Raw genomic sequence first — 14,358 nt, forward strand, 5'->3', positions numbered from 1 at the left:
TGTTTAATAAAGTCTCACTTACGTATACATTCATAAAACCATCACAATTAAGATAATGAATATATCCGTTACCCCAAAATGATTCCTTGTGCCCCTTTATAATCTTCCTTCAACACCTCCCACTTAGGCAAGCACTGATCTGTTTCCTATCAGTATAAATTTGTCACTTCCTAGAATTTTCTATTAATCATACAGTGCATACTTTGCCTTCTTTTACTCTGCATAATTATTTTCTAGTTCATTCATGTTGATTGTATCAATAGCTTACTACTTTTTACTGCCAAGTAACAGTCCATTGCATAGATATATCAGAATAAATTTATCCATTCACCTGTTGATGGACATTTGACTTATTTTCAGGTTTGGCTAGTACCAATAATGCTGCTATGTACAAGTGTTTGCATGGACATATACTTTCATTTCTCTTGGGTAAGAGAATGGGTAAGTAGAATGGCTGGGTCATATGGTAGATGTATGTTTAACATTTTAGAAAACTGCTGAATTGTTTTCCAAAGTGGTTCTACCATTTTACATTCCCATCAACAGGGATGAGGGTTCCAGTTGCCCACATCCTTCTCAACACTTGATATGGTCAGTCTTAAATTTGAGACATTTCAATAGCTATGTAGTGATTATCTCATTGTGGATTTCCTAAAGACTAATAATGTTGAGGATCTTTTCATGTGCTTACTTACCATTCATATATCTTCATTCATATATCTCCGATGTGATATCTGTTCAATACTTCGGCACATTTAAAAAATTTTATTCATTTAATTATTGTCTGATTTCCAAAAGTTTCTCCCAATCTGTAGCTTGTCTTTGATTCTCCTAAGATTATCTCTCCAAGAACATAATTTCTTAAATTTGATGAAGTTCAATTTAACAATTTTCTCTTTAATGGATCTCACTTTTTGGTGTCATATGCAAAAAATCTTTTCCTAGCCCATGGTTACAAAGACTTTCTTTTATGTTATCTTCTAGAAGTTTCATAGTTTCAGGTTTTACATTTAGATTTATGGTCCATTTTGTGTTAATTCTGGTAAAGGCTGTTAGTTTCCTACAGTTGCTACAACAAACTATAACAAATTGGGTGGTGTAAAACAACAGAAATATATTCTCTCATAGTTCTGAGGCCAGAAGTCCAAAAGCAAGGTGTCAGCAGGGCCATGCTGTCTCCACATGTTCTGGGGGAGAATTTGTTCCTTGTCTGTTCTAGCTTCTGGTGGCTGCCAGCATCCTTGGCTTGTGGACATATCACTCCAATCTCTGCTTCCATCTTCACCTAGCCTCTTCTGTGTGTTTATGATCCCCCTCTGCCTCTCTGTTACAGAGTCACTGTAACTGGTTTTAGGGTTCACCTAGATAATCCAGGATAACCTCTCCATGTATATAAAGATCCTTAACATAAATGCTTCTGCAAAGACCCTTTTTCTTTATAAGGTAACATTTACAGGTTATGGGGATTAGGACCTGATATCTTTGGGTAACTATTATTCAGTCTACTACAAAGGTAAAAATGGATACAATTGTTCCAGCATCATTTGTTGAAAAAACTATCCTCTCTCCACTGAATTGCCTTCACATTTTTGTCCAAAATCAATTGACCATATATGTCCATATGTCTGCATCTTTATGTGACTGTGCTTGGTATTCTTAAAAGTTTAAAACACTGTTTAAGCTGAGTTACCTGTTTGTGGAGTCCTTGAAACATTTCAAGAAAACACAGCTTGGAATCACTGCTCTACACCTATTGCTCTCTTAACATAGGTCAATATGCAACAACATTTAGGACTAATTATCCTGATAGTTTTCAATTCAACATTAATCATATGAAAAATCACACGTACAAAGGAAAGAAAATTGATTACTCTCTGGAAATTTGCATATATACATAGCCATATGGTTAACTGAGCACCACACTAATCTGTATTTTTCTTATATTCCCTAAGAGGGTATTTATGATCCTTGGGGAAAATTTTAAAGAAAATTTAAATCTGTCACATAAGGCTTTTAATAGTTTACTGTCTAAATAGTCTTTGGTTTAAGTTTTACAATGACACTAAAAAGTTCTGGAAATATCACTATTTTGTGACATGTTTTTCTATGTTCATAATCTCACAATACTTGATATCTAGTCTATCTCTTTCCTAATACTAACAGAGTACTATTAGACTCTAACTGTCACTACGAGTTCTCAGAACTTTCCCCAGCTTCTCATCTAGCATCCCAATACGTCTCTCTAGGAAACTGCATTCTGACATAGTGTATAGAACATGCATAAAACCCCCATCCTTTTCTTCCTTTTCTGTCTCTCAAACTTGTTGTTTCTTCTTTCAATCAAACACTTGCCTACATAGGCAAGAGATATGTTAGGAAAAAATATTTTCTATCTTACATCTCTTTTCTTCTCTTAAGCCTCTTCTGTTACGGTCTCAACTCCACTATTAAAATATAAAAACCACCTTGGGGTTTATATAAGAAGCATACCTAAAAATGGTATAAAAAATAAATAATTTTCCAGGTAAACGCAAACCAAAAAAAATCCAATGAAATACCATGAAAAACTAAAATTCATGGCAAAAGATATTTAATGTATAAACAGGATGACTTTCTTTTACCTGTAGAAATATAAGGAGAACTATGAGGACAAATTACAATTTATGTGGTAGACTGTGACATTAATGGCCCCAAACGTCACAATATCTCTTGCTATCTGCATCCTTGTACAGTCTTCTCTCACACTGACTCTGGACTTGGCCATGTGACTTGCCTTGTTCAATGGAAGAAGAGCAAGTACGACAGAGTACAGGCTTGATAAGCTCTTGTATATTAGGGCTTGCCCTCTTGGAATGTTTTCTGAATAAGCCCAGTCTAGCCTACTGGAGGATGAACGGTCAGGTCGAACACAGACAGTCAAGTAACTGAATCATGAAAAGTTATACAATATCCTTGTTTTAATCACTGAGTTTTGGTGTAGTTTATTGTGCAGTTATGGATAAGAGCTACACTGTGTGGAACCTTATCATCTCTCTTTGTCTTTGTCTGTGGAACAGCAAATGAATAAAAATTAAATAAAGTTACACTTAATTTGAAAAAACACTTAGGGTCTCTCAGCAAACTTTAGCAATACTGGACCTGCTGTACTCCTGTTGTCTTCCCCCCTCAGCTACTCAGTCCATTTATAGGTGTTTACAAGAACTGACATTTTAATTGTCATCCTATACATTCTATAATTATAGAATGAAGAAACTGTACCAATGAACAAAGAGTACATGATAAATATTTTTATTTTTAAACACTGAATTGTACATCTTTCATATAAAAGATGAGATTCTAGCCTGTTTTTAAAAATAATTATGCTCGCTAATACTATCTTTACATTTTTTACAGAAGCCAATTTTCTCTAAATTTGCAGCTTCATTCCATAGCTTTTATAGAATCATAATCTCTTGAATATATTCCAATAACCTTTAAAAAATAAAAAATTCATAGAAGATCATTTTATTTAACACATTAAAACTTAACAGGTTACAGTATAACTGCCCAGCCTCCCAGCCACCACTGAATACCTTTCCAGTACATAGAAACCAACATGGTTGGAGTAATTAATTCTCTGTATTTACTTTTATTAAAAAGAGGTTTTTAGAAGTGAGTACAAATAATCTCTCATTTGTTGCTTGAAAGCCTAAAATAGGATCATTGGTTTCTAGGCTTGCTACTTGCTGCTTAGCAACCTGCCCTACATGCCTGCCTTCCTTTCTGTTGTAAAGGACAGTGGACATGGGAGTGGGCTGACGATAGATGAATACTCGACGAAGGCACTCGCAAAGCGCTGCATAGGAGTAATTTGGAGCACAGGTAAAAAATTTCTTGTCTCTCTTTGATGCTTGGACGTAGCCTGTCAAGAAATATGAAACAAACAAAAGGAAAACTATATATTACACAGAAGAGAAGAAACTGTGATTTAACATTTAATATTTCATAACTTCTAATTATAAATTAAAATGCCTAAATAAAAGATATACCATAAATATTCAACAATGGTTGAATTCTGAGCCATTAACGATTAGCCACAATCAATCTTTCCCAAGTGGTGCAAAATACAGCTTTAATTCCTAAGGAAGAAAATAGATGGGATTTCATCTCTTCAAGAAAAGCACAACATAGTTCCATATAATTTCCATGAATAATTAAAATACTAAAAATCTAAAACACGAAAAACATGCCAAAATACCTTTAAATGCCAATTTAATAATTAGGTTCATCAATCACAGATGTGACATTACAAAATCTTTTTTCTTATCAAATAAATGGGAAAATGTTTACAGGATACATTGTAAAGTTATTTCAGGAGTGTGTTCACATAATGCAGGCCTCATCCCTGAAGGTACTAATAAGCATAACGCATTCTCATTATTTCTATGATGTTAATGGTATTTTTATACACCAATACCAACACTGTACAGGATTTCGCTGTACTTTAGCTCCAAAAGGTCCCAAATCTTGAGACCACTACAAGCTTGAAAGAAAACTCAAGTATCTAATTTTTAAAACTTCATTAGGACATCCTTTGAAAACTAATTAAATTTGGGGGGAAAAAATCTTATCTTTTCAAAAATTATCTTCGCACATTAAAAGGGCATTTATGTTCTGAAATATAAATTAGGATTTTCAGATTGGGACATGGTTACTGAATGTTATAACACAGGAGATAAAAAATATAATACTGATGTAAATTGAGACTTCATCAAACAGTGAATGAGCAAAGAAACCACTGAGCACAGGCAGATCAATACAGGTTTTTTAATATTAAGCAGGGTTTAAGGAGGAAAAAGTAAAGAGGATGTAGATACCTATCTGAGTAGCTTAGAATTAGCTCTGTAGGCTAACCTTGACAAAACTGATGATGTGTATAATATCTCAAGACTACTTATCTAATGCTGATTTAACTTCAACTCAAGCATAAAAGAATTCTATACCAAGGGATTTGAGGATACAAATGGAGGATCTGAGCATATGAAAATTATGATAAAGCTTTCCTCTTAAAAAAAGAGGATAAGGAATAAAAAAAAGAGAAATTGTAGTAAAGAGACTAGAAATTATGTGATTAAATTATTCAATCAAACTTTATTTCAGGTCATAAAAATCCATTTGGAATCTGAATTAACCAGATTAGCAGCCTATATTATTAACTATAAGAGATAATTGACAAATCTCCTCTAGAATTAGGCGTTGTGCATGTATAGCAATCAAAATGCATAATTTTACTTCCTACTGCCAGTTTTAAATAACCTTTCAATAATGCAATAACTGTGGTTAATTCATCCATCTAAAAACTTTCTCCCACACAATACTAAAGTATTTTGCCATAAAATCAATTGTAGCATGAGTCTACAATTATGTAGTTTTATCCTATAGAATAAATTTCATTTCTGCTTATCACCATTTTCTCTGTTTTCATCATAATGGCTCTTGTTGACACTTAAGTTTCATGAAATAGTCTCCTAATGTGCATCACCTTAGAGCAATTCCATGATGTTTTTTTTTTTTATTGAGTTATTGATAGGTTACAATCTTATGAAATTTCAATTGTACATTAATGTTTGTCAGTCATGTTGTAGGTGCACCACTTCACCCTTTGAGCCCACCCCCCACCCCACCTTTCCCCTGGTATCCACTAAACTGTTCTTGGTCCATAGTTTTAAATTCCTCATATGAGTGGAGTCATACACAGATTATCTTTCTCTCGCTGGCTTATTTCACTTAACATAATTCTCTCAAGGTCCATCCATGTTATTGCAAATGGAATGATTTTGTTCTGTTTTGCAGCTGAGTAGTATTCCATTGTATATATGTACCACATCTTCTTTATCCATTTGTCTGTTGATGGGCACTTAGGTTGCTTCCACGTCTTGGCTATTGTAAACAGTGCTGCAATAAACATTGGGGTGCACAGGACTTTTGGGATTGCTGACTTCAGGCTCTTTGGATAAATACCCAGTAGTGGGATGGCTGGATCGTATGGTAGTTCTATTTTTAGTTTTTTGAGGAATCTCCATACTGTTTTCCATAGTGGCTGCACCAGTTTGCATTCCCACCAGCAGTGTATGAGGGTTCCTTTTTCTCCGCAACCTCTCCAACATTTGTTGCTATTAGTTTTAGATATTTTTGTCATTCTAACAGGTGTAAGGTGGTATCTTAGTGTAGTTTTGATTTGCATTTCCCTGATGATCAGCGATGATGAGCATCTTTTCATGTGCCTATTGGCCATCCGTATATCTTCTTTGGAGAAATGTCTGTTCATGTCTCCAGCCCATTTTTTGATTGGGTTGTTTGATGTTTTGTGGTTGAGTTGCGAGAGTTCTTTATATATTAAGGATATTAAGCCTTTGTCAGATATATGACTTGCAAATATTTTTTCCCAGTTAGTGGGTTGTTTTTTTGTTTCAATCCTGTTTTCATTTGCCTTGAAGAAGCTCTTTAATCTGATGAAGTCCCATTTGTTTATTCTTTCTATTGTTTCCCTTCTCTGAGAAGGCATGGTGTCCGAAAAGATCCTTTTAATACTGATGTCAAAGAGTGTACTGCCTACGTTTTCTTCCAGAAGCCTTATGGTTTCAGGTCTCACCTTTAGGTCTTTAATCCATTTTGAGTTTATTTTGGTGAATGGTGAAAAAGAATGGTCAATTTTCATTCTTTTACATGTGGCTTTCCAGTTTTCCCAGCACCATTTGTTGAAAAGACTTTCTTTTCTCCATTGTATGCCCTCAGCTCCTTTGTCAAAGATAAGCTGTCCATAGATGTGTGGTTTTATTTCTGGGCTTTCAATTCTGTTCCATTGATCTGTGCACCTGTTTTTGTACCAGTACCATGCTGTTTTGATTACTGTAGCTTTGTAGTATGTTTTGAAGTCAGGGATTGTGATGCCTCCCGTTTTGTTCTTTTTTCTCAGGATTGCTTTAGCAATTCGGGGTCTTTTGTTGCCCCATATGAATTTTAGGATTCTTTGTTCTCATTCTGTAAAGAATGTCATTGGGATTCTGATTGGGATGGCGTTGAATCTGTAGATTGCTTTAGGTAGAATGGACATTTTAACTATGTTTATTCTTCCAATCCATGTACATGGAATGTCTTTCCATCTCCTTATGTCGTCATCCAATTCTCTCAGAAAGGCCTTGTAATTTTCATTATATAGGTCCTTCACTTCCTTAGTTAAATTTACCCCAAGGTATTTTATTCTTTTTGTTGCGATTGTGAATGGTATTGTATTCTTGAGTTCTTTTTCTGTTGGTTCATTACTGGAGTATAGAAATGCTACTGATTTATGCAAATTGATTTTATACTCTGCAACTTTGCTGTAGTTGTTGATTACTTCTAACAGTTTTCCAATGGATTCTTTGGGGTTTTCTATATATAAGATCATGTCGTCTGCAAAAAGCGAGAGTTTCACTTCTTCCCTCCCTATTTGGATTCCTTTTATTCCTTTTTCTTGCCTGATTGCTCTGGCCAGGACCTCCAGTACTATGTTAAATAAGAGTGGTGATAGAGGGCATCCTTGTCTCGTTCCTGTTTTCAGGGGGATGGGGTTCAGTTTTTGCCCATGAGTATGATGTTGGCTATGGGTTTGTCATATATGGCCTTTATTATGTTGAGGTAGTTTCCTTCTATGCCCATTTTGTTCAGAGTTTTTATCATAAATGGCTGTTGGATCTTGTCAAATGCCTTCTCTGCATCTATTGAGATGATCATGTGGTTTTTATTCCTCAGTTTGTTGATGTGGTGTATCACGTTGATTGATTTGCGGATGTTGAACCATCCCTATGTCCCTGGTATGAATCCCACCTGATCCTGATGTATGATTCTTTTGATGAATTGCTGAATTCTGGTTGCCAAAATTTTGTTTAGAATTTTTGCATCTATGTTCATCAGTGATATTGGCCTGTAGTTCTCTTTTTTCGTGGTGTCCTTGTCAGGTTTTGGTATCAGTGTGATGTTGGCCTCATAGAATGTGTTAGGAAGTGTTCCATCTTCCCTAATTTTTTGGAATAGCTTGAAAAGGATAGGTATTAAATCCTCTCTGAAAGTTTGGTAGAATTCCCCAGGAAAGCCATCTGGTCCTGGGGTTTTATTCTTTGGGATGTTTTTGATTGCTGTTTCAATCTCTTTCCTTGTGATTGGTCTGTTCAAATTGTCTGCCTCTTCTTGAGTGAGCTTTGGGAGATTGTAGGAGTCCAGGAATTTATCCATTTCCTCTAGGTTACCCATTCTGTTGGCATACAGTTTTTTGTAGTATTCTCTTATAATCTGTTGTATTTCTGCAGTCTGTTGTTATTTCTCCTCGCTCCTCTCTGATTTTGTTTATTTGAGCTTTCTCCCTTTTTTTTCTTTGTAAGTCTGGCTAGTGGTTTGTCAATTTTATTTATCTTCTCAAACAACCAGCTCTTTGTCTCATTGATCCTTTCTACTTCCTTTTTTGTTTCAATAGTATTTATTTCTGCTCTGATTTTTATTATTTCTCTCCTGCTGACTTTGGGCTTCATTTGTTCTTTTTTCTCTAGTTCAGTTAGGTGTGCTTTAAGGTTGCTTATTTGGGATTTTTCTTGTTTGTTAAGATGTGCCTGTATTGCGATGAATTTTCCTCTTAATACAGCTTTTGCTGTATCCCATATGAGTTGGTATGGCATGCTATCATTTTCATTTGTTTCCAGGTATTTTTTAATTTCTTCTTTAATTTCTTCAATGATCCATTGCTTGTTCAGTAGTGTGTTGTTTAGTCTCCACATCTTTGTGCCTTTCTCAGCTTTTTTCTTGTAATTAATTTCTAGCCTTATAGCACTATGATCAGAGAAGATGCTTGTTATTATTTCAATTTTTTTAAATTTGTAGAGGCTTGCCTTGTTTCCCAACATATGGTCTATCCTAGAGAATGTTCCATGTGCACTTGAGAAGAATGTGTATTCAGCTCCTTCAGGGTGGAGTGATCTATATATGTCTATTAAATCCAATTGTTTTAGTTTTTCATTCAGCTCCACTATTTCCTTGTTGATTTTCTGTCTGGATGATCTGTCCATTGATGTGAGTGGGGTGTTGAGGTCCCCTACTATTATGGTGTTGTTTTTAACATCTTCCTTTAGGTCTGTTAATAGTTGCTTTATGAATCTTGGTGCTCCTGTGTTGGGTGCATAGATATTTATAAGCGTTATTTCTTCTTGATGAAGTGTCCCTTTGATCATTATATATTGTCCCTCTGTGTCTCTCTTTACCTGTCTTATTTTGAAATCCACTTGGTCTGATATGAGAATTGCAACACCTGCCTTTTTTTCCTTGCTATTTGCTTGAAGTATTGTCCTCCACCCCTTCACCCTGAGTCTGTGTTTGTCCTTGGGGCTGAGGTGTGTTTCCTGGAGGCAACAAATTGTTGGATCTTGTTCTTTAATCCATTTTGCCACTCTGTGTCTTTTTATTGGAGAATTCAATCCGTTCACATTGAGAGTGATTATTGATGCATGTGGACTTAATGCTGTCAATCTGTCGCTCATTATCTTGTTTTCCTGTGTTTCTTTTCCTGTGTGCTTTAGACTACCCATTTAATACTGCAATTTCTTATGTTGGGTTTCTTAGATTTTTCCTTATCTATGATTTGTGACTCTGTTCTGTACTTTATTTTAGTGTCTACCTTGAAGTTTGTATTTAGAATCTCGTGTATAATATAGTCTATTCTCTGGTGGTCTCTTACTTACTCGACCAATACTGATTTAGACCCTTTGCTCTTCCCCTCCTAAATAATTATTTTCATTTTTTATTCCAACTCGTCTTATTAATTTGTAGTTAGAGTGCTAAGATCGCCCTTGTTTTGGTAGTTTCCTTATTTTTACCCTAATGCTATAGTTGAATATTTGCTATCCTGTTCTGGTTCTATCCATCGGTCTCCCTAGTCTGTGGATTGTGTCCCCTTTCTCCCTTTTTTCTTTTTTCAAGTATGAGAGCCTTCTTGAGGATTTCTTGTAATGGAGGGCTTTTAGTTACAAATTCCCTTAACTTTTGTTTGTCTGGAAAAGATTTAATTTCTCCATCATATCTGAAGGAAATTCTTGCTGGATAGAGTATTCTTGGCTGAAGGTTTTTATCCTTTAAAGCTTTGAATATATCACTCCATTCTCTCCTAGCTTGTAGGGTTTCTGTAGAGAAATCCGCTGACAGTCTGATAGGGGCTCCTTTATAGGTTATTCTCTTTTTTTTTTTCTTACTTCCCTGAGTATTCTTTCCTTATTCCTATTTGCCAACTTTACTATTATGTGCCTTGCGGTGGGTCTTTTTACATTGACAAATCTAGGAGATCTAAAACCCTCCTCTACACACATTTCTCCGTTGATCCCTAGATTTGGGAAGTTCTCTTCAATAATTTCGTTAAGCACACTTTCTGCTCCATTTTCCTTTTCCATATTCTCGGGAATTCCTATGATCCTTATGTTCTTACTCCTCATTGAATCCATTATCTCTCGGAGATTTTCCTCATTTTTTTTAATTCTTAGTTCTCTTTCTTCCTCTATCTGGCACCATTCAGCCTGTCTGTCCTCGATTATGCTGTCCTCTATGTTGTCTACATGGGCATTCAGGGAATCCGTATTCTGTTTTATCTGGTCCACTGTGTTTTTCATCTCAAGTAATTCTGTTTGATTCTTCTTTATGATTTCAATCTCTTTTGTGAAGTAACTCCAGAACTCAGCTTGTTTCTCTTTCTTTCTACCTCATTGAGTTTTTTGATTATAGCTGCTCTGAATTCATTATCACTTAGTTTACCTAATTCCAAGTCCTCAGGACTTAATTCTGCGTTTTTATTGTTTTCCTTCTGGTCTGGGGCTTTTGTAAATTGCTGGATGGTAGGGGAGCGGTTTTTTCTCATGGTGGTAGAATTCAGTTGCAGTTACAGCCTGTCGGCACTAGATGGGGGTCGAGAGCGGCGTGTTAGCTCTCCGCCTTGGGGCAAGATGGCTGCGCCCACTGGCTTTGCTGGGGGGGAGGGGCTGTTACTCACACGCGCCCGGTCTGGGTTCAGATCAGTTCTGTTCTCTGGTCTCCCAAGGCCCTTGATTTATAGGGTCCCCGTGGACGGAAGCTTTCCCCCCGTCAGCAGGTCTCCACTGAATCAGCGGCAGGAGTCCTGGATGATCCCCCGGTCGCGTGGCCCCTCCCCCGCTCCTTCCCGACCCACGCTGCAGCGATCACAGACTCTAGGAGAGGGAGCGATGTTCTCTCCTACTGTTCCAGCGCCTCCGAAGGTGTAAAGCAAGGTTTATGATCTCCGCCTTCTTGGTATTGTAGGTCTCTAACGAGCTGGCATTATGTTTATTCTCTGAAATTCAGTTCTTCCAATCTTTTGTTGTATTTTGGAGGGGAGAGAATCCCGGGTCAGCTCACCCCGCCATTTTGCTCCGCCCACTCTCAATTCCATGATGTTTTTGAAGATTACTCTGAAGAAACCTGAATGCAAGTTCTGTGTCAAGCCCCTTGTTCATATTCTAATCCCATATAGCTTAACTGGAATAAGCAAATGACTGATTAGAATGATTCAAGCGTCAGATAACCACTTTGATTTCTATTCTGTGTTGATCTTCTACAAGCATAAAAACAGAGTGGTCCTACTGTTCCAAAAGTACTAACATTTATCAACTCTAGTACAAGCAACCAAATTATAGCACAAATCAATGGAATAAGAATGCCTCAAATTTTAAAAAAAGAAAAAAGAAAGGAATTTAAAAAATGATGACCATAATTTCTGATATAATGGAAAATGCTGTCAAAGAGCTTGCTTAATACCTAAAGCATTGAAAGTGGCGATGTGCTCCCACATATCGTCTTGCGTGCTGGAATGCGGCTGCCAGAGTAGGGCGTCAACATCATGGCGTAAACAGAAGCAGGGCATTTCCTTAGGATCCACTATGACAGAGAAAAGGTACTGGTTGCTTCCAAGATTCACCTAAAATAAAGTGACCAAACATAAGTTACTCAACAACCAATTATTAATGATGAAGATGATGACAACAACTGACATGCAGCACTGTATGTCAACAACTGTTCTACACTTTTTACATACCTAAAACTCATCATAATCCCCTAGAAGAAATGTGCAACTGTTTAAATGGACATTTAAAATGTCCACTTTAAAGATGAAGAAAGTGATGTACAGGGCATTTAAGTAACCTGCCCAAGGTCAGCCTGATAATAAGTCGTGGAGCTGAGCTTTGAACTTAAGAGTCTATGTTCTTAACCACTGTGGTGTACTACCTTTCAACTGTTAGTAACTAGTTTAAAACATGATATAAAGTGCCAATTAGTATAAGCAGAATATTTTTTAAACCAAAGAATACAAACATCAAGTTTACAAATGCTAACTTATAATGATTATTACCAAGAACACAATGATACCTCTAGGATTTATGAGCACATTCTATATGCCAAGAATGTTATAAATATTAATCTTGACAACCCACAAGGCTGTTATTATCCTCATTTAAGAGATGAAAGAACACATTTGGAGAGCTTGAGTAATTTGTTCTAGGCTACAAAGAAAAATCACAAGGCTGGGATTCAAACTCAGACTTGTTTACAAATTATTTACTTTGCTGTACTGTTTAATCACAGTATCAATGTCAAGAATATTATGTTAATAATTTTTATTGTAATATTGATGGCTAAAGAAATTCATTTTAATACAAAATCATGAAGCAGAGACTCATAGTTGGACTCCATCTACAGGAATACTTCTTTTAATGAAACAGGTTGCAATGACATTCTTCTTTATTAGAACTGTTATTATCAGAGTTAACAATGCCTAAATACCAATAAAATCACATCAAATGTAGAAAACATAAAATACACATAGTATTAGAGAAATACTGAATTGCTTCCATGAGTTTCAGAGCAGACTGAAGACTAAAATGCTGAGTTAAAATTAGAAGTGGAGACCTGACCTGTATTCAATAGGGAAAGCTGTGAAGTGGCTCTCCAACAAGAGGATTTATTGGTATAGCTGTGCCAGAACAGGCCACTGGTCACAGGAGAATCTAGTGACAGAGCAACCCAACTTCTGTTGCCCCACAACGCCTGGGGATAGGGCTTGTTCTCTACAGAAAGGGAACAGGCTGGCACACAGTGTTCACAGACTATTTCTTCTCTCCCCTTGCTCCTGATAATCACTGAAGATTTATTTTCAAAATCCCCACCAATTAACTGCACCCCCCTCTGACAGTCTCACTTGTTTACCAAGGGCTTTCACAGAAGAAAAAACTTACTGAAATACAAATACAGGTTCAAACAATATTTTCATAAAAATGCATTTACTTTCATGAGTGAAGTGCCTTAAGAATGTATTGAATATTACAATGAAATGACTGATCTCTGATCCTCTCATACTTGAATAGACAACAGTGAGAGAAGAACAGAGGGCAGTGAACCATCAAGTGAAAAGCTGACCACTGAGAGAGATCAGCCATGAAAACAAGAGGATGGGGATGCAGGTCTCTTGTCAAGGGCCCCTTACTCTGACTTGGATGTTCCTCTTCTTCTGCTCCCACTTACCTTACGCATATCTCTATCACAGTGGAGTCAAAGTACTACTAATTACAAAAACGGCAGTCTCACGTGATTTGCTTTCACCATACCTTTGACACAGCATTCTGCCTGGACTCTTCTTGTCCTTTCTTGCCTGATGGATTCCTACTTATCCTCCAAGATTGAGTTCAACTATCAGTTGGTCCAGAAACTTCTCCTGTTCTCATGGTTATATGAGCTACTGGATGTCTGAGAACCCCCAGGATCATGTATATCATTCCTAACAAACTATTTGTCATACTATGTTAGATTACTAATATGCACGTACACCATCTGTGACAGGCTAAATAATGTCCCCCCAGGATGTCCACATCTCAATCCTCTGGAACCTGTGATTATGTTACCTTTCATGGCAAAGGGAACTTTGAAGGTGTGATTAAGTTAAGGATCTTGAGCTGGACAGATAACCTTGGATTATATCGGTAGGCCCAATCTAGTAACAAAGGTTCTTCTAAGAGGGAAGCAGAAGGGTCACAGACACAGAAGGTGGTATGACAACAAAAGCAGAGGGATAGAAGAGACAGACTGGAAGATGCTCTTGGCTTTTGAACTGGAGGCTGAGGCCAACAGCCAAGGAATGCAGGCAATCTCCAGAAGTTGGAAAAGGCAAGAAAATGGATTCTCCCCTTAGAGTCTCCAGAAGGAATGCCACCCCAAAGACCATTTTAGAACTTCTGACCTCCAGAATTTAAGAGAATAAATTTGTGTTGTTTAAGCCACTAAATCTGTGGTAATTTGTAACAG

The 14,358-nt window shown here is 36.7% G+C and overlaps 1 protein-coding gene across 1 annotated transcript in view; it reads right to left on the bottom strand.

The window, feature by feature from the left end:
- Positions 1-3,272: 3,272 nt before the first annotated feature.
- Positions 3,273-14,358, bottom strand: part of NUDCD1 (NudC domain containing 1) — a 76,782-nt gene continuing 65,696 nt past the window's right edge. The window contains exons 9-10 of the mRNA XM_070630829.1: positions 11,821-11,980; positions 3,273-3,901 (exon numbers count right to left, since the gene is read on the bottom strand). Coding sequence (XP_070486930.1) covers positions 3,609-3,901; positions 11,821-11,980 — 453 coding nt within the window. The 3' untranslated portion in view covers positions 3,273-3,608. The remainder of the gene's footprint in view (positions 3,902-11,820; positions 11,981-14,358) is intronic.

Source organism: Equus przewalskii, chromosome 8 (genome assembly GCF_037783145.1).
Source record: "Equus przewalskii isolate Varuska chromosome 8, EquPr2, whole genome shotgun sequence".
Classification (NCBI taxonomy): domain Eukaryota; kingdom Metazoa; phylum Chordata; class Mammalia; order Perissodactyla; family Equidae; genus Equus; species Equus przewalskii.